At 43.3% G+C, this 25,433-nt stretch overlaps 2 protein-coding genes across 4 annotated transcripts in view; one reads left to right on the top strand and one right to left on the bottom strand.

Moving 5' to 3' along the window:
• Positions 1-10,008: 10,008 nt before the first annotated feature.
• Positions 10,009-23,359, bottom strand: LSM3 (LSM3 homolog, U6 small nuclear RNA and mRNA degradation associated). The gene is made up of 4 exons (XM_032262328.1): positions 23,135-23,359; positions 20,470-20,580; positions 18,129-18,224; positions 10,009-10,401 (listed from the first exon to the last, which is right to left on the bottom strand). The coding sequence occupies exons 1-4, from the start codon at positions 23,153-23,155 to the stop codon at positions 10,321-10,323; spliced, it is 309 nt and encodes a 102-aa protein (XP_032118219.1). The 5' UTR covers positions 23,156-23,359; the 3' UTR covers positions 10,009-10,320.
• Positions 23,349-25,433, top strand: part of XPC (XPC complex subunit, DNA damage recognition and repair factor) — a 40,626-nt gene continuing 38,541 nt past the window's right edge. Inside the window, exon 1 of one of the 3 annotated variants that reach the window (XM_032262321.1) lies at positions 23,349-23,548. In XM_032262321.1, the coding sequence (XP_032118212.1) occupies positions 23,446-23,548 (103 nt within the window). In that variant the 5' untranslated portion in view covers positions 23,349-23,445. The remainder of the gene's footprint in view (positions 23,549-25,433) is intronic. The other 2 variants (XM_032262322.1, XM_032262320.1) reach the window with 2 other exon arrangements.

Here is a 25,433-nt window from a genome sequence, read left to right as displayed (position 1 = left end):
GGCCAGGAATTGGGGGTAGACTAGATGGGGGGACTAGGTGTGGCCACCCTGTGGAGGAGGCATAGGATGTAAAAGTGGACCTGAATGTCCAGAGGAAGAGAGCCATACCAAACTCGGGGGCAAGAGTGTTCTAGAAAGCTGCCTTTCATTGTTTGCTATCATTGGTCTTTTTTGCAGGAAGAGGGGTACATGACTTTTATTTTCACATAATTTCAGACTTACAGAAAAATTCAAGCATAGTACAAGGAGCTCTTAACTTCTCGATTCACTCATTGTTTACGTTTTGCTTCATTCTCTGTCCTCTCTCTAAATATACAATATATACATCACACGCACACATACAAACACACACACTTTTTGCAGAACTATCTGAGAGTGCACAATTCGAACATACTGCCCTTTCACCCTACACTTTAGTGTGTACTTCCTAAGAATAAGAACATTCTCTTACATAACACAGTCCACAGCTAATCTACAGTGCATGGTTAAATGGTGTCAATTGCTCCAACAATAACCTTTTAAAATTACACATATTTTTCCAGGCCGAGGGTCACATATTCCACTGAGCCTCATGTTTCTTTAGTTTTCTTTAGTCTGGAACAGTTCCTTAGCTGTTCTTTGTCTTTCTTGACCCTGACATTCTTTAAAGAGTGTGGGCCAGTTATTCTGTGGGATGTCCCCTCACTTGGGTTTGCTGATATTTCCTGAGGATTAGGCTCAGCTGACACCTTTTAGGCAGGGACACCACAGAGGTGGTGTTGTGTCCCCCTCAGTACATCACAGCAGGAGGCACGTGGTGCTGTTTCTCCTGCCTCAGCCTCCAGAATAGCTGAGATCACAGGCGCCCATCACCACACCTGGCTAATTTTTAGTAGAGACGGGGTTTCACTGTGTTAGCCAGGATAGTCTTGATCTCCAGACCTCATGATCCACCTCATGATCCACTCGGCCTTGCAAAGTGCTGGGATTACAGGCATGAGCCACCACGCCTGGCCCCGTTTTTGTTTTAAAAACGGATCTTTAAGACCCCAGAAATAATTTAACTGGTGTAAGATGTGGCCTGGGCATTGAGAGTTGTTTTTTTTTTGAGACAGAGTTTCGCTCTTGTTACCCAGGCTGGAGTGCAATGGCACCATCTCGGCTCACCACAACCTCCACCTCCCAGGTTCAAGTGATTCTCCTGCCTCAGCCTCTCGCATAGCTGGGATTACCGGCATGCGCCACCATGCCCAGCTAATTTTTTGTATTTTTAGTAGAGACGGGGTTTCTCCATGTTGCTCAGGCTGGTCTCGAACTCCTGACCTCGCGATCTGCCCGACTCGGCCTCCCAAGGTGCTGGGATTACAGGTGTGAGCCACCGTAGCAGTGAGAGTTTTATGACCTCCAAGAGTGGTTCTGTCGCTCAACATGATTTGAAAAGATTGTTCCAGGAAGAGGTAGGAGCAAGTGCAAAGGCCTTTAAAAAGAAAGGAGCTTGATATTTTCAAGGAATTGCAAGGACACCAGTGTGGCTGGGCAGAAGGAGATGAGGCCAGAGAGGCCAGGGCAGATTGGATCAGGAGGCGGTGAGATGGGTCAGGATTGTGGGTGTTACTCTGGTGAGACAGGCAGCTACTGGAGGGCTTTACACAGGGTGATGTGATCTGAAGGCCTTCACCAGGGCCTTCATCCAGCAGTTTCAAGGCCAGCTCTCCTCCTGCCAGTCAAGCGTTTTCTACCCAAAGCAGTTTGGCTTGTGATGAGTAAAGAATGAAATAGCTTCACAGCCTTCTCTAAGTGCTCCCCATACTTTAAATCCTGCCCATGAATTTTGTTCAGAGTTACTGCCCAAGGCTTTGAAACCCTTGAAGAGTAAGTTTAGGCACAGTAATAAAGTATTATATCATAGGAAAAGGACTTGTGGATGAGGAACATTCAGGAACGCTTTGCTTTAAGAAAACGTAACGTTGCTCGCTTTGGCAGCACATATACTAAAATTGGAAAAAAAAAAAAAAAAAAGAAAGAAAAAAAGAAAACGTAACGTACATTGCACAACAAGGTGAATGTACTTAACAGTACTGAACTGCCCACTTATAAAATAGTTAAGATGGTATATTTTACGTGATGCATTTTTTACTTAATCAAAAATAAAAATTAGGCTGGGCGCAGTGGCTCATGCCTGTAAACTCAGCACTTTGGGAGGCTGAGGCAGGTGGATCAGGAGGTCAGGAGTTCGAGACCAGCCTGACCAACATGGTGAAACCCCATCTGTACTGAAAACATAAAAATGAACAAACTGGAGAATTCAGTACTTGGCAGGCTTGTCTTCATATGTATAATGAATATCAGCCTTCCCTGAAGCTTTAAAATTCTCTTGGTCTAGGTTACTTACCCTTGAAGGATCATTCCTGATTCTTGACATCTTTGAGAATTGTTTGGCATATAAATGATGTGCATCATTTGATCTCTACTGAAAATACAAAAATAGCTGGGCGTGGTGGTGGGCACTTGTAATCCCAGCTACTTGGGAGGCTGACGCAGGAGAATTGCTTGAACCCAGAAGGTGGAGGCTGCGGTGAGCTAAGATTGTGCCATTGCACTCCTGCCTGGGCAATAAGAGTGAAACTCCATCTCAAAAAAAAAAAAAAAATTAAAATTGTAAAGATGGAAGTAGACATCTGAGGCTTAAGAAAAAGGAAAGAAAAAAATTAAAATTAAAAAATATATAGTCACAAATACTTTTACAAATACCTACTGTACTTTACTAAGGCAAAAGTGACAGAAAAAAATATGCTGATGGTATAGGGAAGCTAAAATGTAAGTTGATTAAATGATGCACACCACTTATATGTTGAACAATTCTCAAAGATGTCAAGAATCAGGAATGATCCTTCAAGGATAAGTAACTTATACCAACAGAATTTTAAAGTTTCAGGGAAGGCTGATATTCATCATATATATGAAGACAAGCCTGCCAAGTACTGAATTCTCCAATTTTGTCAATTTTTCCTTGTTCTTCAGGAAAGTCAGCATGGGTATTTCATTACCATATGGAAAACTATGTTGTGCCGTTAAGAATAATAAGGAATTTAAGCCAAGCCTTAAACAAATAAACAATGTATAAAATTATGAGCTTGGGAAATGGAAAAAGTTGGGGACAACCATTCACTTTAACAAAATAATTCTTTCTGTGAGGCTTTGTGTCTGGGCCACCTATGAAATAGTGTCTTTCTTGAACACAAAAAGCACTCGACACGCAGTGTTGCAGAACATGGCAAGCCTAGAGAGAGGTCAGCTAGAGGCCTTCTGCAATGTCAGGTCCAACAGTGTGATAATAGTTTGGAGATTCTGCTTATCTGCTCTATCTCCCAAAGGGCATTGCACAATATCAGTGTGCTTGGATTGGACAGGATTCCAGTGACACGGTTCATGTTCTATTTTGATTCTGGCAGTTGGTAACCTTTCTTCTAGGAAAGGGGAAATGAACCCCCCCATTGGTGATATTCTGTTGTTCTGAGCACATGAGGGTGGTGAGGCTGCCAGGGGCTGACTGACCAGAGGAAGGTGTGGTCCCTGGGTCATTTTTAGCCACACTCCCAGGCCCTGATATCTGGCAGGGGGTCTGCAACCAGTTCTGTCAACCTGCCATGAGGATGACCTGCCCTTTCCCTTGGTAATTCAAGCCCCGGGTTTTTCCTGGGCAGAAACTGACAGTGATGTCATTATCTCGTGATGTTGTCGGGGTGACCTTGTTCATGGAGCTGGTTTCATCTATTTCTCTTCTACCTTGAAGTTGAACTGAGAAAAATATTACTGAGAACCACGGAGGGGGAGGGCAGAGGACCCTACAAAGGGGAAGCTCCCCTGTTCCCTCATCTGATTCCCAAACCCTTATCATGACCAGCTGTTAGCCAACCCAGTTTCTAGCAGAACTCAGCCTGGAAAAGTCATACAGCAAAAACAATGCAAGGAGAGATCGATGAGAATTTTTAAAAATGTATATTGTAGTAGACTCAGCAAGGCAGAAACTATGAATTCATGAAGAACAGCTTGGATCCTTGTTCTAAAGACAATTAAATATTTACTGGTGGTGTTTTCAGAAAGGCATTTGGGAGGAGACAAGAAGCATCTTATTTAGAGCTGCTGGCCCAAATATGGGAATCAAAGATGTCCTGAGCTCTGACTCCATGGCAGGATCTGAGCTCCATCCTTGATGGACATCTTTTCATCCTCAGCCCTTCTTTCTGAGGTGGGCACTGTCACTATCCCTATTTATAGAGGAGGAAACTAAGGGTCAGAGAGGTGGAGTCTGTTATTCAGCTGAGAAGCAGCAGTGCTGGGGTTCACATACAAGGCTTTTTCACTCCAAATCTGTACACTTTTCCTAGCACACATCACTGTTGGCTTTCAGACACTGCTACCAAGAGTTTTTCAACTCTAAACCTAAGCCCTTTTAATCAATAGCAGAGTGATCGAGCCCTTTTCCTGAAACACACATTGTTCATACTCAAAGGAGCTGTATAGATGTGGATGCCAAGGCTATGAACAGAAAAAGGGATCTGCTTGACAGGATGGCAGAATCTGGCCTCAGACCCCAAAGAAAGCTCTGCCCGCCCATCATTCAGCCAGGTGCACAGAGCCAGAGCAGCAAAACCCGCCTCACCTGGAGTGCAGCTTTGTTGGTGATCTCAGTTCAGCAGGATGTGGGCACCACAAGGAGGGTGTTTTCCCTTAAAACTTTCTCCCTGAGGCCTATACATGGCTATTGTAGGGTTGGAGTTCCACAGAGCGTGGATTTAAGAGCTTGTGGGCATTAGCTCGTGTTGATCGCAAAGACTGACGTGGAAAAGCAAAAGGGTACAGCACCACCTGGTGTTGGCAAGTAAGACATGCAGGTTTAGGAGGAAAAACCACTCCCTGCGTTTCCCTTCGTGTGAGGAATGGAAGCCCAGGAAGGGCGAGGAGCTTCTCAAAAGTCACAGAGCACATGGTGATCGAGCTGAGTCTGGCAGGTGTGATTTCCAACTCTATGCTCCTCCCACGAGGCCTGGCCATGGGGAGGAAAGCACAGCCTTCCACCTCCTGAATACCAGCTCACGTAGGGTCCCCATAGCAGCTGCGAACTCAGAAGGAAGGCCATTTCCTTCGAAAAAGCAAAGGATGATAAAATGCTGGCCTGTGATGGGAAGAAAGGGATCGTGTAGCTGCAGAAGCAGCACACTGCACGACTCCAGAGGCTACAGTGTGAGCGGCACCATTCCAGCTGGGGCGCACAGTGGCCCTTCTTTAGGCTTCAGCACTAGAAAGCCTGGACTGGCGGTGGCCTCAGGCAAGTCTATTTCACTGTGTTGGGCTCTTCATCCCCTTTTGTAAAACGAAGGTGCTGAATGACCCCTGGACCTCCAAGGTCTCAGATTTCCATGCTGACTGGCCTCCTTGCTGACCCTCCACCAGGAAAAACATCATCTCAGAGCCTCTGCACCGCTTCCAGTTCCTGGATGAATGCTCTTTCGCCAAATCCCCTCCGGGCCTATTCCTGACTGCTGTTCAGATGTCAGCTGAAATGTTCCCTGATGAGAGAGACCTCTGAGCCCCGTCGCCCCTCACCCTTCACACCATGTCACTTCCCATTTCCTGACCCCCTTCAGGTCCTTCCCAGCTCTTAGCATTGTGCATGTAGTTGGTCTTGCTCAGGCCTCTGTGGACAGATATTGGCACATAACAGACATCTGAAAATAACTTTCAATTGAATGAATCAAATTATTTTGAATTCATGATTCTCCTGGAAATTATCTGGGGAGGAAAAGAGCAGGGACAGTGGAATAAACTGAAGGAGTGGTCTCCCAGTGCCCCTTTCACCTCTATGCCTCTGACCCTGGTGTCCGTGATGTGGCAGTAACATCCCAGCACCACCCTAGTCTGCTCCCGGGGCCATTTTCCAGTCCTTACAGCTGACCTTAGGACAGAAGCTATTTGCCTAGCTGGTATGTGACACAGCAGGGAGGTGCAGCCAGGTTTCTCTGACCCCGATGCACTGCTAGACCCTGCATGGTCAGTTTTCCACCTCACTAAGGGCCACCCCGGGGCTCCTGTCAACATTCAGAGCCTAGATCCCCGCAGCACTGCAGGTGGGTGGGGTGAACACCAAGGAAACATTCCTCTGGAGTAATCAATATCAGAAACTGCAATGGGGCATGCTGCCTCCACACCCAGGACATTTCTAGAAGCAGCCAAGAAAATAGGAATCTACATGCTCTGGTTTATTAAAATTGGGCAATGAATCTAAAAGGAATTTAAAGCATTTGGCCTTATCTTCCTCGTTTCTTGGTATTAGTTTTCCATGTAAATTAATAACGAGTTAGGTATCTAGAGTTGGCAAATACTGATATTTTCAGGTAAATGGTAATGGGGAGGATGGCCAGAAGGGTAAATAAGTGGGGAGCATTGTCCAATTGTGGGAAGGAAAACACAAGTGTCTGGAAAACATTGTGCAAAGTTCACCTTCTTTCAAACTCCCATTTGAACCTTCCATCCACAGTGCTGATCACAAAGTCCTGCTGCACTAGGTTTCTTATCATTTAAATATTCATTCATTCAACACTTATTGAGGACAAATTCTTGGCCAGCCCCTGTGTCAGGGGTTGTGAGTATGGTCTCTGCCTCTATAAGCAGGAATTTGTCTCATGGAGCTTGGTATTCTTCAGTCTGCTCTGTTCAAGTACCTGCCCTCCCCGGAAGCTCTGAGGACCACCTAACACCTACCTCCAGCTTAACAGCCCTCTTGTGTTGCAGGTCTCCTACCTAGACCCCTCCAGAGGACTCGGGCTACCCTCAGGCCCAGTCACCCAACAAATCAGAGCTCCACCCACACTGATTCCCCCATGGGTTGCTCCAGAACCTCCTGAATTCCAGAGCAATAGCTTAAAGTCATAGTGTCAGTCTGAGGTGTGTTCCCAGAAATCTGTTACTAATAGCAAACTATCAAAGGGATTTATTTTTCTCTAAGTTGGAGAGACTAAAAGTTTTCCTGTGTAATAGGCATTGTGTCCAGCTCCATCCCTGCTTCCCTCTGGTTTCCATTAGAGAACTACCCCTCCCTCTACACTCAGACCACACAGCTCAGGTGGTCTTACGTCCAGGAATGGGCACGTGACTGAGGCCTGGCCAATCAGAGCCCCACACTCTCATGGCTGTAAAGACCAGCCCACAGATGGGCACAGAGACCAAGCAAGGATGAGAGCACTGCAGCTGGCGGGCAGGTAGGTAGGCTGCAAGTCTGCATCTGCTACAGGGAAGAGCTTGTACACAAATGAAATCCACATAGTTCAGCAGAGCTGAGTGGCAGAGAAACATCAATTGGGCCTCTTAATCTAGCCAGGATGACTTTTGGAACTCTCATTAATTTTCCACATTGAATGCCGGTGAGCATAACTCACACCTGACATCTGTTCACACAATGGGACATTCCTCCTCTCCTGGTAGCAGACTAAAAGCAATGTGGGCAATAGCTAAGTATTATTTGAGACAGGGTCTTGTTATGTTGCCCAGGCTGACCTTAAACTCCTGGGCTCAAGTAATCCTCCTGCCTCAGTCTCCTTAGTAGTTGAGTTTGAAGATGTGCATCACCACACCCAGTTTAGCTAAATATTAAAGATTAAATAAAAGGGTGTGTGAAACCACTTTCTGCCTCTTAGCGTGTGGAGGGATACTACTCTAGTTTGGGCAAATCTTCAAAAATCACTATTTGAAATTTGAAAAGTATCCATTTGTAGCTAATGATTAAGTTTAACTTGGGATACTCGTTACTTTTCATTTTGGGCATATTTTATCTCAAAGATGTGGTCCAGTGTTTTGTCCATTTTTCTTTGTGGGGGGCAATGGCAATTCATATCGGCCTCTTTCATAAAACAACCAAGATAGGGATCCAGGTATGACACCCGCTGGCAAGGCTCCGCTTAGGCTATCTGACACCTCATTGCAGAAATCACTATTCACCAGCTCCGGTGACCACTGGCCATCCAGCTGACAGGAGTCGAGTGTTCTGCAGACTCAGAAGTCTAAGGCATGGCTCCCAGTGGCCCTCACAGCATAAGCCCTCAGTGGACAGCACCCCTGTAGAGGAACCCTCGATGTGGACCATGGCAGGGCCCTGCTTGAGCTTTGTTGTGGATGGAGTCCCAGCTCCACAAGGACTCACACACTGCCTCCTCTCCCTCCACTTCCTAACAGAAATGGCTCGTCTGCAGTGACCCTTTTATTGTCCGTCTCCCTGTATCTTAGCAGCTAGATGAAGTTGTAGTTGTGAGTGCATGTGAGGGTAATGGCATCAGATATTAAGATTCATGGGTTTTAGAAATGGTATAATCAAGTCCTCACAGCTGAAAGTTTTAGTGTAAACAGTTCCAGGAGAAAAAGGAGAAACAAAATGAAGAATGAAGAGAAGAAAGTGTTCAGGAATTTAGTGTGACTATCAGAAGTAACTACAAATGAATGCAGTGCTGGGGAGAGCTGCAGAGTGGCAGAGTGAGGCCAGGTAGCCTGTCACACCACACCGTGGACACCAGGAGCCAATAGACAGCCCAGAGCCAGGGCTTTGGCAGCACGCCCACACCACAGGCTCACACAGGTAGGAGGCAGTCAGGTTCAATCTTGCTCCCACATACTAATGACCACAGGTGACTTCATGTCTTTGAGGTTCAGTTTCTTGTAACATTCTGCAGGAGGGAGTTCACTTTTTTAACAGTGAACAGGCTGATGTAAACAGGTTGCCCTCATGGGACCGCTACAGCTTAAAGATAAAGCATGGGGATGGCAGAAGTGAAGAGAGGGTACCTCTCCTGCCTCCTCACCTAAGATGAAACCTCCATCAGCTCACTCACACTGGTTTTTCTCTTCTCCATGAACTTGCAGGGGCATGTACCATTAGAAAGGAAAAGAAACCCTTTTTAATGTCTACTGAAAGCATCTTTCTTGCACCAGGCTTAAAGTACTATGCATTTGTGAGCACACTGTGCTTGATAATGGATGAACACACACACATTCAGCACATTTACAGATAAACCACCCACAAACTGGATTTTCAACGTTTCAAAATGGAATGACCAGCGTGCAGGATGTCAGGTTCTAAGTCCTGTTTTGATAAAGTTTGAGAGATTCTAACACACTTTTACTTTCCCCTTTAGGTTTTAAGCATTAAGTGCTGACTGACTGAAGCTAGAAATAAAAATAGCTTTGCTTTTAGCCAATTTCTGCTTTACTGTGTCACTGAGACATGCTGTTTGAGACTCCTCATTAACAGCCTATGATCCAAAAAGGAAAAATGGTTTGGGTGATAATTATAAGTAGGTATGACCAAGCTGAACCACATCTGACCTTAGAATTAAATCAGGCCAGAGAAAAGAGAAATCGTGCATTGCTTTGTCTTCCGTTAGTGTTAATGTTTACGACGTCCCTCCGCTCCCTTCTCAGGCATTTGGGTGCTCTTCCCCATGCTCCCATGGCATCCTGCATATGCATTATTCTATTAGCATTTACCGTACTGCCTGCAATTGTTGGTTTAAACATCTGCCTCCCTAGAACACTTGAGGGCAGAAAACATTTTTTTTTCCACAGGGAGTCTGTCACCCAGGCTGAAGTGCAATGGCGCGATCTCGGCTCACTATAACCTCTGCCTTCTGGGTTCAAGCGATTCTACTGCTTCGGCCTCCTGAGTAGCTGGGATTACAGGCATAAACCACCACGCCTGGCTAATTTTTGTATTTTTAGTAGAGACAGCATTTCGCCATGTTGGCCAGGCTGGTCTCCGACTCCTGCCTCAGGTGATCCACCCACCTTGGCCTCCCAAAGTGTTGGGATTACAGGCGTGAGCCACTGCGCCTGGCCCAGAAAGCATTTTCATAATACTCTGGTTCCCAGCACTCAAACCTGGTGCCTCCAACACAGTAGATGCACTGCAAATGTGTGCTAAGTAAAGTTAAGGTGTGCTCACTTTAAGTAATTCACAACACAGAAGACTGCAGTAAAAAAAAATCCATGAGAAAACACCAATTTTAATTCAAAGAAAAATAAATCAGAAAAATATCTGTGAGAATTATGGAGCAAAAGAAGTCCTGAAAAAGAGCTCTGCATCTTGGTGGTCATATTTATTGGAAGAGCTTGAGAAAAATGAAAATACAATTTAGCTTAAGAATTGTGAGTTATCTGCAAATCAACTCATTTCAGGAGTGGAAGAATCCCTGGAATTATTTCTTAATATCAAAATGTACGCAGGTTTCTCTTCTGAATGTCTTGTACATTTAAAGAGGCCCCTGTACAAAGTCTCCACACGACAAATTCTTTGTTTCAGCCAACTCTCAGCGGAGGGGCAACCAGTACAACGCCATCTCCCCGGACAAACAGCATTGGAATATTTCGTTTCGTTGACTGGAAGATAAAAAAAAAACAGAGCTTATTTATGCAATTGTGTATTACTACTTATTGTTTGTGAAAGAAATGTCAAAAAATTGATTCATCATGACACAAAAAAACTGAATTAAAAAACCTGATCACTTACCTTGGTAGCACCAAGAACCAATCTATCTAATGCTTCCTTTCCTGGATATCAACAGTTGTGGCAGACACTGGAGCTACCCACTAAAACTCACTCTCCTCCACCTGGGCACATGGCTGGATTACGTTTCTTATTTTTCCTTGCAACTAGATGTAGCCAGTGGATTGTTTTATCCAATAGCAAATAAACAGAAATGACAAGACTATCTCCAGACTGACCCAGAATGCCACTCTGCAATCATTCTTTAACACTAAATGAACTAAGATAATGGTGAGAGCTCAGGGGATGGCAGAGCCACTGACAGGCAACGCCTGGTCCCTGACTTATCACCTGGAAGAAAGCTATTGTGCAGACCTAGACCCCACCAGGGCGTCATGTGGGTAAGAGATCAACTTCTATTTTGCTGAGCCATTACATGTTACTTCTGTGTGCTATAGGGGTCACGCATATAGAATGGACACCTTGAAGCATTAGCTTAGTGGTCAGGCGTTAGGCAGCAGAGAAACACATGAATGTTTGAAATCCTAATATTATCCCTTGGCAAAATATTAGATAAATCTTGGAATGTAGCCCAAGGGGCTTTTAAACTTACTAGCTCTGGGATAACAGGATGGAAAAGCCAAATGTTAGTAGGTGTCGCTGTTAACTTAATGCATTTAGCAGGGCAGTAGAAGAGAAAACAGCTCAGGCAAGAACTAGTTGGTTTTCAAGCAGAGATGAAAAGAAACAAGACTCACAGGGTTAAAAAACCCATTCGCTTTTAGAGCCCAAGCTACAGAAATAAGTATGAAAAAAGGGTTTGAGAAACAAGGCCCAGTAAAATTTCCCAGGTAAACAAATTCAGCCCTGAGGCAAAGATCAGATTAAGGGTGTTGTCTTTCCACCCAAGTTTTTATACCAAGTGGCCTCAAAGTAGTCAACATTAATTTCAGGGAGCAGAACAGAGGTGAGGAACTGAAGAGATAAAGCAGTCCTATAAGCTATGCCTAGGGAAGAGCTTAGACAAGTTACTGGCCCTTTGAATTGTTTGGATGTAAACAGTTCAGAAACCTATGTTCTAAGTTTTTAAAGAAATTGCATTGCCAAAGAAACCATAAGCCTGGCCAAAAAAAAGCCTTTGACTATTTGAGTCTTTCATAACAGAAGTTGGCCCTGAAAGCTCTGCAGACCCCACTTAGGGTTGCCAGATTTTGCAAATAAAGCTGTAGAATGCACGATTAAATTTGGTGTCAGTTCCAAACATTGGATGCATCATACTTTATCTAATTGAGGGATTTCTGCTACCACCAGGACAGGGAGCATTCATACGTTCCCAGTGGGATTCATCACTGTTAGGGACTAGTAACTGTCTTAGGTTTCTCATTCCTTCGTTCTCTGGAAGAGAGTTTTTGTGGTGGATATCCTGCCCATGCTGTGTTTTTCATGAATGTGGGAGGGGTAAATAATTCATATTCTTTGGGGTATAGGTCTCTGTACAAGTGACCACATGTGGTCTGACAGAGAGAACTGAGAATCACGTGGCTATGCTGCACCCTGAGCTAGATATCCTGCTTGCATCCTTTGGGGTAGAAATGTGTTCTGTGTGGGAAGCAGGATTCTGCAACACTCACTATCATTGATCTCTGCAGCAACTTGGCCACTAAACTCACAAAGCTCAAGATAGCCAAGGGCACACAGCTTTGTGCAAAGGAAACACAGCACATGCTAGCTGGGCAGCGGCAAGTGTCTCAGCAGACATCTTGACAGCATTCCAAGGGTTCTTCTCTAGCTACCCAAATGACTGCTTAGTTAGCAGGTGGGTGCAGGAGCCACCCTGGCTTAACTGCCCCAAGCTTCACACCAGAACCAGTATCTCTTATAATAATTTCATGAATGTGGCTTCATAGTCACCAAGGAGGGGGTGCACTCCACTACAAGGGTTGAAGCGCTCTCAGGGAAGACCACTGCTATGGGCTCCTAACAGTATTCAGAGCTCATTCACAGTTCCTTCAGTTCAGATGCAGTTTATAAACCAGGGGCCTTTTTTTTTAATATAGCAATATTTTTTATTAACACAGCTGACATTCCAATTTTATCAGTTTCTAGGGAAAACAAACTGCTAAATTAATCCGTGGTCATTTTGCCATAAATAAATTTTTTTTAAAGCCCTTTGCTCACAGGTATATATAAACATTGGTTGCCGGGGGGCAGACTATGGCAGAAACTGCTGTTCATAAAAATTCCTTCTTCCTTCCTGGGCACACAATTCTAGAGTATTTCCCAGGCTCCCTTATAGTTGGGTAGGTCATATGACTGAGTTCTAGCCTAAAAAATTTAGGAAAAGGTATGTAGTACCTCTAGGCTGATTCATCAACTTCTCATGTACACGCCTCCACTCCTTTTTGCTCCCACTGGCTAGATGTGAAATGATGACAGAAGACTTAGGGGTTGGTGGAGCCACAAGACACAAGGAGCCTGGGTTCCTGAATGACCGTGTGGAGGAAACTACCTAGAATAATTATGTCATTGAGAAACAAACTCCATCAGTGCTAAGCTACTGCATATCTGTGACTCTGCTGAGCCAGTGCCTGTCTGGGGGAGTGGGGGGCGCTGCCCGTTATCACAGTCTAGGCAACATGAACTAATATGCTCACAAGAGTATGCTTTCAACAACCCATGTGTGAGGAATCTCCCCTGGGCTGTTGGTCATAATGCCCAGACAGGAGATGTGGCTACAGATAAACAATTCCAGAGAAAGAAGGGGACTCTAGTACAAGGAGTTCAGTGTGTAAACTTAAGTGCTCTAGGTAAAAAAAAAAAGGATGCTATCAACTCAATATCAGAGAAAAGTATTGAATTTTCTAGCACTGGTGATGAATTTCACCCAGAATTTTTTTTTAAGTGTGCATGTGTGTCTGACAGGTGACAAGGCTTATATCTGCAGTCCTTGCAATGAAATAGAATCTTCTGTTTAAAACTTACTGAGTCAACCTGCAGTGAAATCTGAAGTCCACTCATATAAACACCTAGAATGCCCATTATGTGTCAGGTACTACAATAGGCGTTAGACACAAAGGGATGAATAAAACACGGACTGTCCTCCTAGAATCCCCATTCTAGAAATGAAAGAGAGGAAGTATGAATTTATTCTGCAGGTATACTTCCACATAAGAAAAAGATAAAATTATTTACAGCAGAATAGTTTTTATTAGCAAAATATTAGAAATGGCTATCTGTCCATCAATAGGAAAACAGTTAAATTATGGTACATCTATACAATGAAGTACCATAAAGCTAAAAATGAAAGCACAAGGAAGCTATGTATGTAAGGGAAAGAGCATTAAGATAAAAAATAGGCGAAGAGAGATTAACAGTCATTAGCATATGCATAAAGACTTGGGAAGATTCTCAAGAAACCAGTAACAGTGCTTATGTCTGGGGGTGGGGTGTAAAGATGATGAGCAGAGGCTGGGGTGGAAGACGTTTTACTACACTGTGTTCCTTTCTGCATTCTGTGATTTTAAGACTGTGTGAGTCTAGCATCTATCCAAAAAATTAAATTAAAATGGAAGCAATTTAAAATGAGTAAAAAAAAAAAAAAAAAAAAGCTATCCATCATGTGTGCTACCTTCCTTCACCAAACACCTTGTAGTCTGACTTACCAGTTTCTGTGTTAAGTACTATATGGTGACACAGACCATAAGGTCTCAGTATGGACCATAAAGAGTTAGTTCGTATGAAGCAGCAGGTCTAGAGCTCCTCTAATATGAGTGTCACTAGCCACAGGTGGCTCATTGAATTAAAATGAAATAAAATTAAATGTTCAGTTCCTTAGTCACACCAGCACCCATTTCAAGTGCTAAATAGTCACATGTGGCTCCTAGCTCCTGTAATGACAGCACAGATAGAAATTTTCGCTACTGCAGACAGTTCTACTATTACAGTGCTAATCTACAGAAAGGTCTAGAAGAGCCATCTAATGCTGTAGGAGGCCTTCGGACAAGCAGAGGGAGCAGAGGGCTCAGTTACAAAAGGGTACCACATCCCCAAGAGAAACTGGTAAGTCAGACTACAAGGTGTTTGGTGAAGGAAGGTAGCACACATGATGGATAGCTGAACAAGCAGGCTGGGCCAAGTAACACAGACTGTTCACAATCTATAAAATGTAATTACTCCAATTATGGAGGACCTCTAATTATGGAGGACCAAGGACCAGAAGAGTAAGACTGGCTGCTTTCCATTTTCCCATTAATAAGTCAGCAGTCAAATTCATTATTCAGAAGTCAATTATATAAGTTACAGGGGGGGAAAAAAACCCCAACAACCCTATGGTTTATGGATCCCCCACACTGTTTTGGTAATGATGATGCTCATTAGTTATTTCAATAGAGGAGAGAGAGGAAAATGTAAAATGGGCCAAGGTAAGAAACCACTTAATCTGGTTTCCCATCTTGAAGAGGAGTAATAGGAGTGCACAGGAGAGTGAATTAGTTGTTCTCAATGGCACTGAACCAGATGCAGGCACTCTCCATAATATGACTGTCTTTCCTTTCTGTGTCTATAGTTAAGACACATTTACGCACTGAAGTATTCTCAGGCATCCAAAGATTCTATTTTAAATGTTTTACCCAATACATCATGGCAATGTGAAAAACAATTCACTACCTAAACTGACTTTGCTTAATGTTCTGCAGCTGCAACTCTAAGCGCAAGAGAGGCCACATGCATGTAGCACACAGCGTTCAGGAGTAACCAGTCCCCGCAGCCTTTCGAGACAGCAATTAATCTTTATGGAGGTCAGTGACTACTGAGACTCTCTTACAGACACTTCACCCAGAGAAATGCACATGTGCATAGGCATACAACACTTTCAAACAGATTCAGGAGGAATCACACTTGGAACAGATACTAAGGATGACAGAGGTGGACCCTGCTGTTAGCTCACTGCAAACATGCAGTGAGTGGCAGTGTTCCCTTCTCTGTAAGAATAGACACCACTGTTGAGTCATTTTTGTCACAAGCAGAACTCAAGACAAGAGCATTAAAATGTTTACAACAGAGTCTACTTCCATTGTAAAATTCTTATGTTAATAATGTTAGATGAATAAAGCACAATAGTAAAGCTGGATATTCCACATTTTATCACATTTAAGATATCACATGTAAGCTTAGTTGAGCTGAAAAGGAAAATTTGCCAATTAAACCATGACACAATTCTTTTTTTAATCACATCACCAATAAGATGCAATCAGATTTCTGACATGCTAAAATTTAAGGAAAAGTGCATCTTAGAATTGGTACTTATGATTGTGTCCATGTTAAGAAAACAATAACCATCACCAAATAATAGTTACTAAATGATATTCCTGAAGGGAAAAAAAATGTAGATTTTTAAAAAATGTTATTCTTTCTTGGAGAAACAAGCCAGCAAAAATAATACATAAATAAAAATTTAGAAAAAGAAAGAAAATGCTAAATGTTTACATCTAGAAGGATAAAGAACACTAGCACAGGAGTCAGGTGTGGTCAGAGAGAGGAGGATTGCCAGGGTAAAGCAGAACTACAAAATCCAAAGAAGGCTCCGGTTTAAGTCACTATGTGCCTGTCACTAATCTGGAGGCTTTCATATAGCCCTCAATGCATCCTCCACAGTTGTAGGAAGGGGCTCCTATTATTATTCCCATTTTACAGACAAGGAAACATATCCACAGGCAGGTTAGGTGATCTGGCCCAATTAAAAAGGTGGTAAGCAAGGGAGTCGAGATTTGAATCCACGTAGTCTTGTACTCTGAGCCCACATTTTAACCACCATGCCTTAGCAGGGTCACAAACTGGCTTCCTGTAATTCCACCTGTAATCCCAGCACTTTGGGAGAACAGGACTTTGAGACCAGCCTGACCAACATGGAAAAACCCTGTCTCTACTAAAAACACAAAAATTGGCTGGGCATGGTGGCACACCCTAGCTACTCAGGGGGCTGAGGTAAGAGAACTGCTTGAACTTGGGAGGCAGAGGTGTCAGTTGAGCTGAGATCGCCATTGCACTCCAGCCTGGGTGACGCAGTGAGACTTTGTTAAAAACAAGAAAGAAAAGGAAAGAAAGAAAGAGAAAGAAAGAAGACCTTTCTAATGAGATCATTGGTGATACTAATAAATATGATTTTTTTTAAACACTGAACAATAAAATGAATCTGCATAGCTCAGTGAACTACTATTTTCTAAAGAACCAGTACCTGATGTAACCAAATCATGCATGACTAAAAGACCCATGTGAAGTACAAGGCAGATCAACGACTTTTCACCTAACAAGAGTATGAAAAGTTTACTGTTATCGTTTCAGATTCCAGCCTACAAATAATCTTTGACCAACTACCACTGGTTGAGTTTGGGTATAGTGTCAAAGGTGGAGCATCCACAAAACATACTCCTTCCTTTCCAACTACCTATCTGTGTGGTCAGATTTGCTTCAATTACAACAACATCGCATGATAGATTTAATGCAGAAAAAAATTATAAGAATCTTCTAGCTGTCATCAATTAAGCTGGGCGTTAAAGAGATTTGCAAAAATGTAAAACAAAGACATTCCTCATTAAACATTTTGTTGTAGAAAATAGTTATTGTTCATAAAAATGTTACGGCAACATGTGATAGGTGTTTTTTTTTTTTTGAGATGGAGTCTCACTCTGTCCCCCAGGCTGGAGTGCAGTAGTGCATCTTGGCTCACAACCTCTGCCTCCTGGGTTCAAGTGATTCTTCTGCCTCAGCCTCCCGAATAGCTGGGATTAGAGGTGCCTGCTGCCACTACTGGCTAATTTTTCATATTTTTAGTAGAGAGAGGGTTTCGCCATGTTGGCCAGGCCTGTCTCGAACTCCTGACTTCAGGTGATCCACCCTCTTTGGCCTCCCAAAGCGCTGGGATTACAGGTGTGAGCTACTTTTTTTTTTTTGAGACGGAGTTTCGCTGTTGTTGACCAGGCTGGAGTGCAATGGCGCAATCTCAGCTCCCTGCAGCCTCCACCTCCTGGGCTCAAGAAATTCTCCTGCCTCAGCCTTCCAAGTAGCTGGAATTACAGGCATATGCCACCATGCCTGGCTAATGCTTTGTATTTTTAGTAGAGATGGGGCTTCACCATGTTAGTCAGGCTGGTCTCTAACTCCTGACCTCAGGTGATCCACCCGCCTCAGCCTCCCAAAGTGCTGGGATTACAGGTGTGAGCCACCATGCCCGGCCAGGTTTTTTTAATGAATAAATATTTTTTAAAATGTTCAGTTTCTAATACTGTCTACTATTACTGTTATACACTACTATACATAGTTACCTTGCATTGTTGTATTTCACTGAATCTGGGAACCCTATGAGGTAAGCAGTAGTATTCCTGCTTACCAATGAGAAGTCTGCTAAGTTAATTCCCTTGCCCAAGGTAGACCAAGTAGGAAGTGGTCAAGCCAGTACTGGCAACCAGGTCAATTAGACCCCCGAACACTTGCTTTCAATTGCTATGCTCTACTGAGTCCATAAGTAGGTGTCAAAACATGACAGGCTTCCCATAAATATGGGTTAAACTGTCCAATAGAGAACAATTGATATTTGTAAAGCAATGAATAGAACTGCAAGACTTACTTTATATATCTCTTCATATGTTTCTTCATCAATTTCTATAGTAGTCACAGTTTCTTCTACATCTCCTAAGATCATATTTAAATGTTGATCGTAAGCCTAAAGTGGGAGGGTAAAGAACCAAGAAATTTAATATTCAAATTACAAAATGACCAAGGCTTAACAACATAAAAATGGATCAATTACAACTAAGGCATGTGATACTTGTATCACAAACTTTTATATCCAAACAAAAAGTAATCCTACTGTACTAATATACTGTTTCTTCACAAGTCATTTCCAATGATTATTTAATTGACCTGATCAAAATATAAAACTGCTTATATGTAAATATAAATGTACTCAAAGTCACTTGACATTATTTTTAAAGTCTCCACCCCACTTCTTATTCTAAGGCAGTCACATCATTTATAATACTTAATTATGAAAAACAGCAGATTCATCTTCATCATTTATCAGTAGGCATCCTTCAATTCCACCTATAGCAATGTGACAAGAAAAATACAGTAAAGAAAATAAAATCCTTTGTTTACTGCTAAGATGATGGTATTGCAGTCTTCTAAAGGCACATGGCAGACTACATGTTGCAGAGAGAAAATAAGTAGAGCAACACCCTGCCCATTTCTAATCTATCCAGAACTTAAATGTATTTAGCACCTGTGGGCTCAATCAATAAATGTTGCAGCTAAGATATTCAATCCGAGCTGCAAGGTTCATTCATTTAACTTTCTGGGACCTTGTTCAGAACTCAAGGGTTACATGGTTCACCTGCTCACATCAAAATAAAAGTCACTTGTCAGCCATGTGGGGTTATTGCTAGGTAGGCCACACTAACAAGAGCAAAAAGGTATAACTGAGGGGCACAAAACAAACAGAAAGTAGGGGCCATTTAGGATAGAGACCATCGAGTTTACACAGGGAACTGAAGAAGACTCCAAGAGCCACAGACTTAAGTAGTTAAGCTGAATTCCAATTATATTCCTGAAGTTACCACTATTCCTTTCCTGGAGTCTCTCTTCCCTTAAGGCAGCTGCAGATTAAGACTATTGTCTCCCTAGGTACCTATTTCCTTTCCAAGCCTACAGGTTCTTTATCTTTAGGTTTTGTGGAAGGTGGAACCACAGTACTTAAGAGTGGGGCTCCGTCAGACTATATAGATTCAAATTCTGGCTCTCCCTTTACTGGCAAGTGACTGTACCTTTCTGAGCCTGAGCTTCCTATACTGCAAAGCAGAAATAATTAGTATCTATCATCACAGAGTTGCTATAAAGATTAAATGAGATATCATATACAAAACATAGTAACTGGTCTATAATTAATGCTCAATAAATGTTAGCTATTTTTAATCACTTTAGGGTAGAGTGGCAGCACTAAAAACAACATACTTAGGAAAGTAACAAGTCATCAAAGAGAGGCAAAACCTTCAGGGTACTCTATGAATAAATGAGACCACTTCAAGGGACCAATTCTACAGATATTTTGCAGATACGCACAATGAAATATGTTTAAGAAAATGCTTACTGCAGTATTTATGTAAGTATTTGTAGCAAGAAACGAAAAAAAATCTATCACTATCATGTACAAAATCCTAGGTAGTCATTAAAAAGAATAAAGGAGAATTATTTGCACTCGTGGTCAATAATTTCCAAGAAAGATTAAGTGGAAAAAAAAAGGTGCTGAAAAACATGTATAGCAAGATCCATGTTTTGTAGAGGTGGGTTATATATACTGCAGGAATGTGCATATGTACATATATGAGTATATATGTATAAACATACAGAAAAGATAACCCATTTTTTAAATTTTATTTTTTGTATAGACAGGGTTTCTCTGTATTGCCCAGGCTGGTCTTGAACTCCTGGCCTCCTCAAGTGATCCTCCTGCTCCAGTCTTCCAAAGTGCTGAGGTTAAACACATGAGCCACTGCACCCAGCCAAGATACTCCAATTTCTAATAATGTTTACCAATAGGGGAAATGGGATTTCACTTTTTATTCTATATATTCTTGGGTCATATATACATTTAACTTTTCATAATAATACACCTATTTGTGTACATGTCAGAAATTTAAAAAACATTTAAGAATAAAGGACAAATGTTATTTACAAATAAAAGGGAAAAATGAAGGGAATAAAAATGTTCTATAATAAACATATTTCTATGAAAATAAAAAATGTTAAAAATGTGAATACATGCAGCTTTATTTGGCTTATAGAAATATGGGTGACTTTCTACTTCCCTCTCTTCCTTCAAAATACTCTTTCACTCTGCACAGGTTTTACATTTCAAGGGAGTGGGGGTAGGAAGGAATCTGATTTCAAGGTAACTTGATAAATTTACTTACGTGTAATCTGCCTCGAAGCTCTCGGTCATTTCTCATTTTCACATAAATTCGCTCATCTAGGCTGAGCCTGATAAGATCCAGGGGCTCCTCTACAGTGTTGGTAGTTTGTTGCTGATAAAAGAAACAAGTTTAGTAATATAGTACTAGCGATAGAAACCTGCTTAAATCACTGTTAAGCTGTGTGACCATGGGCAAGTTATTTAACCTTTCTCTGCTTCAGTCTCCTAAGCTACGAAATGGAGATAACAGTGTCTACCTAATACTGTTGTTGTGAGGTTTAAGTGATATCTATGACGGCTTAGAACAGTGCCTTTCACATAATATGTGCTACATAAATGTGGGTTAAAACACACCTATACAGAAAGGAGTTCCACAGCAAAATAATCATGACTATACTTTGTTCCCTCAAAATCAAACTGCCTGACCCAATTTCAGGGTATAGGCTCTCAGGGACTTTAGCTTTATCTCAAATATTATGTAATCGCTGGAAAAACACTCACTTAATGTCTACCATACACTAGTCAGAATGCTAAGTAGAGGTGTAGGTTTACAGGAAGATTATGAATTTAGCACAGGTTGAGTTTAGGCTGCCAACTGGCCAGTAACATGAATATATTTAGTAGGCAGTATAAAACACTGGTTGAAAGCACTGGCTTAGCCGAGCACAGTGGCACGTGCCTGTAGTCCCAGCTACTCCGAGGCTGAGGTGGGAGGATCGCTTGAGCCTAGAAGGCAGAGGTTGCAGTGAGCCAAGATCGTGCCACTGCACTCCAGCTTTGGCAACAGAGTGAGACTGTCTTGAAAAAAAAAAAAAGGCAAGCACTGGTTTTGGAATCAGGCAGTCTGGGTTCAACTCCTGGTTGTGACCTGCCTCTAATGAACTAAGATGAAAAATCATGCCATCTGTAATTCTGATTCTTCATTTGCAATTGAGGAAGCCACAACCTTCCTTCTGGGTTCTTGAGAGGATTAAAGTAGTTAATGCATTTACAGCAGTGCCAGGTAAACAGAAAATATTAATAAACGGTTCCTACTGGCTGGGCATGGTGGCTCACGCCTGAATCCCAGCAGTTTGGGAGGCTGAGACAGGCGGATCACCTGAGGTCAGGAGTTGACATGGCGAAATCCCATCTCTACTAAAAACAGAAAAATTAGCCAGGCATGGTGGCACGCGCCTGTACTCCCAGCTACTCAGGAGGCTGAGACAGGAGAATCGCTTGAACTCAGGAGGTGGAAGTTGCAGTGAGCTGAGATCGATCGTGCCACTGCACTCCAGCCTGGGTGACAGAGTGAGATTCTGTCCAAAAAAAAAAAAAAAAAAGAAAAGAAATGGTTCCTATTAGTATTATTAAAGAACTGCTGGAAACGTTGGTTTTAGAGGTCGGGTTAGGATGACTTGGGATCGGGTGGTTGCAGCCATTAAGAGCTAGAAAGACTATTCAAGGAGAGCTTCTTCATTAAGTACATGAGGCCAGCGGAGGAAGGTGACTGAATGTATCAGGCTCTAAAGCTTCAAAAGGTCAGACGAGAGAAAAAAAAAAAATCCCTACTTCCCTAGTTCAACAGGTGTTTGTTAAAGGATCAGATAACCAACTGTTAGATTACAATGATATAGAAGTCACAATCCCCACTCTCAAGGAGCTCATTGTAATGTGGAGAGGCATACAAATAAATAATTAAATACTGTAAAAATATGCACATGACAGAGCCCTACTGCTACCTAAGCCACTGTCTACGATGCCCACTGTAGCTTTAAATATTGCCTTTTCAAAGAGGCCTCATCAAGTAAGTATTTGTTGAGTGTTTCCAGCACTGTTCTAAACCCTAAGGACAGAAGAAAGAACAAAACAAAAACCCTGCTCTTATGGCACTTAAATTCTAGTGGGGAGGGTTATACATTAAACACAGATGCATACATTTAATATGAAATAATAATGCGCTATGAAGAAAAATGAAGCAGGGTAAGCAGAGTAAAGCGTGTGCTACTGGCGCAGGAGAAGTCCTCTCTGAGGAGGTGAGATTTCAGTACAGAGCTTAAGAATTTGTGGCTTGATCTCCAAAGATATTTGAGGAAGAGAAAGACCAGGTGAAAAAGCTTCTAGGGCCACCTGTTATTCTGCATACTAGTTCCTTGTTTCCTTCACATTACATCACAGTTCCTATAAGTCTCCTACATATTTATATTTACTTTTATCTGTTCTCCTCACGAATATAAGCTCCAAGTAATGGCAGGGATCGCTTATATGTCTATGTCAGTGTCCCTGGCCCTTAGAACAGTGTCCAACCATACAAAGCTGAGGTTCACTGAATCTGCTAAATGAATAAATAATGGTTGCGCTCAGTAATGATAAGAACTTCTAACTTTATTATCAGGCTTTCTATTGGAATCCTAACAGCTCCGTGAGGCAGGCAAGGATAGTAATTTACATATTTAAAAAAATGAACTGAAGAGTGTGATGAATAGTAGACAGGTGGGCTTCTAGCCAGAAAAGATCTCAGGGCCTGCAGCAAAATTCGGAGCTGGGGGCGGTTACGGAAAGGACGGGGCGGATTAGACCATGGTCACCTGGAAAGAGTAGACACGACCAGCCATTTTTCCTAAGTCTGGAAAAACCAGCCCTAGTACGCAAAGCTGCTCGGAGCGACCCCCTTAAAGTACACTCACCTGGTCTACGTCGTCCGCCATGTTTCAAACCCTGCGCCCTTTCCCGCTTCTCGCGATAACACAAGAGCAACGCCGATCTCCGGAAACAGGAGGCTATAATACACCGGAAGTAGAGAGAAATCTGTTTTTCTCCTTCCTGCTTCCCGTGGTTTTTAGTGGCCACGGGTGTCGGCGGAGCTTCCTTCGGGGGCGTGACTAGGCCTCCAACAAGGGGCAGGGTTAGACGCACCCGCCTGGGGGCGGAGCCCACGCTCTGGCGCACGGGGGCGAGGTGCGTCACTCGCGAAGTGGATTTTGCCCCGAAGAGCGACATGGCTCGGAAGCGCGCGGCCGGCGGGAAGCCGCGGGGACGTCAACCGCGCAGCCAGAAGTCCAAGGGCAAGAGCAAGTCCCGGCGTGAGGAGGAGGAGGAGGGTGAGAGCCAGGCCCAGCGGGCTTAGCGGGAGACGCCGCGGCAGGGCGGAGAAGGCCGGGAGGCTGGGGTGGGAGGCCAGACGTGGAGACAGGATGCAGGTTGCTGCGCGTGTTCCGCGCCGCGAGGACGTGACGGCGGCCGCGGGGGCAGCTCGGCAGGCCGCGGCCGGCCCTCCGCGCTGTCCCTATGCCTTTGTCCTCTGCACGCAGAGCGATTCCCCGGGAGCCTCGCCCGACCCAAGTTCCTGCGTAGCGTCTTTCCGCTCCCGGTTGCCCAGAGGATACAGCGCAGCTGCTCAGGGCTGAACGTGAAGAAGGCAGTTAATTGGGTCCCAGGAAGACAGACGGACGAACCAGGACGTAGAGTGATGTAGTGTGGTGACTCCCGAATGGTCACTACAGCTGAGTCTCACCCGCAATTCCACAGTGGGATCCCACCTGACTTCCCCACGTGGATATCGGATAGGCTTCTTACGTTGTCACGGGCAAAGCAGAGCTCATGGTTTTCCCCTTTAAATCTATCCTTTCCTCCGTTTTTCCAGTCTCAATGCTTGTTAGAAAGCAAAGCCCACCTTTTTCTTATGTGCACACATTAGTCCATCAGCAAGTCCAGTCAGTTCAGCCTCAGACTATATCTCAACTTTGTCCACTTCAATTCCATGGCCCCTTTCCAAGCCACCATCACCTTTCAGTTGAGTGACTGCAGTTTCCTCTTTACTGGCCTCCGAGTTCTCCATCCAGCAACCCAAATAATTTTTTTTTTAAATCATGCCATGTTCCTACTTTAAACTTTCCTTGGCTTCCCGTTGCTTTTAGCTTAAAATCCAGTTGGCTTAACCTGGCCTACAAGATGCTACATGTTTTGGCTCTTGCTACCTCTCCTGTTTCTCCTACCACTTGTTACCTTGCCAGATGCCCTCCGTATTGGCCGCCTTTCTCTTCCTCAAATATGCCAAGTTATTCCTTGAGTCTTTTCCTTTGACGTTCCTTCTGCCTGGAGTGACCCCTCCCCCAACCATAGCTTTTGTCAGGGCTAATTTCTTATATTTCTTCAAATCTCGTGTCAGACACTCCTTGAGCATCGTACGGTGGTCCTTCCCAGATACTGTCTATCATAGGACTCCAATTACTGCCCTCCCAGCCTCTTTCACAATCTGTAATGAGCTTAATTTATTTGCTTCCTTGTTGCTTGCCTATCTAGTATTTAGGCTTCATGAAAGCATGTCTTATTTTTTGCTGTATCCTGTCTTGTCCTTCTCCCACTCCCGTTACAGCATATACAGCCACCCTTTAGTAATCTTGGGAGATTAGTTCTAGGATCCCATGGATACTAAAACCCCTGATGTTCAAGTGCCTTGTATGAAATGGCCTAGTGTTTGCATGTAACCTAAGCGTGTCCTCCGATATACCTTAAATCATCTCGAGATTACTTATAGTACCTAATACAATATAAACGCTATGGAAATAGTTGTCATGCTGTATTTTTAAAATCTGTATTATTTTTTATTTTTTCCCTCTGAAATATATTCACCTTTGGTTGAATCTGTGGATGCGGGTCCCATGGATTGGTAGGGCTAAGTAAATATTTTATTTTTTATTTTTTTTGAGATGGATTCTCACTGTGTCGCTCATGCTGGAGTGCAACGGGGTGACCTCTGTCTCTCAGGTTCAAGTGATTCTCCTGCCTCAGCCTCCTGAGTAGCTGTCACCATGACCAGCTAATTTTTCTATTTTAGCAGAGATGGGGTTTCCCTATGTTGGCCAGGATGGTCTCGAACTCCTGACCTCAGGTGGTCCATCTGCCTCGGCCTCCCAAAATGCTGGGATTACAGGCATGAGCCACTGTGCCCAGCCAATAAGTATTTTAAATAATTGCAGAATGCAT

The sequence above is a fragment of the Sapajus apella genome, unplaced genomic scaffold (assembly GCF_009761245.1).
Source record: "Sapajus apella isolate SASKATOON/1434 unplaced genomic scaffold, GSC_monkey_1.0 scaffold128, whole genome shotgun sequence".
In the NCBI taxonomy this organism is placed as follows: Eukaryota; Metazoa; Chordata; class Mammalia; order Primates; family Cebidae; genus Sapajus; species Sapajus apella.
Note: the sequence above shows the minus strand (reverse complement) of the source record. Positions and strands in the feature narration are given on the sequence as shown.

Coding starts and splice junctions, on each gene's coding strand:
- LSM3 (XM_032262328.1), bottom strand. CDS start 23,155: ATGGCGGACGACGTAGACCAG. Junction 18,225..20,469: donor AGCTTCGAGGCAGATTACAC/GTAAGTAAATTT, acceptor CTCCCACTTTAG/GCTTACGATCAACATTTAAA. Junction 10,402..18,128: donor CATATGAAGAGATATATAAA/GTAAGTCTTGCA, acceptor TTTATCTTCCAG/TCAACGAAACGAAATATTCC.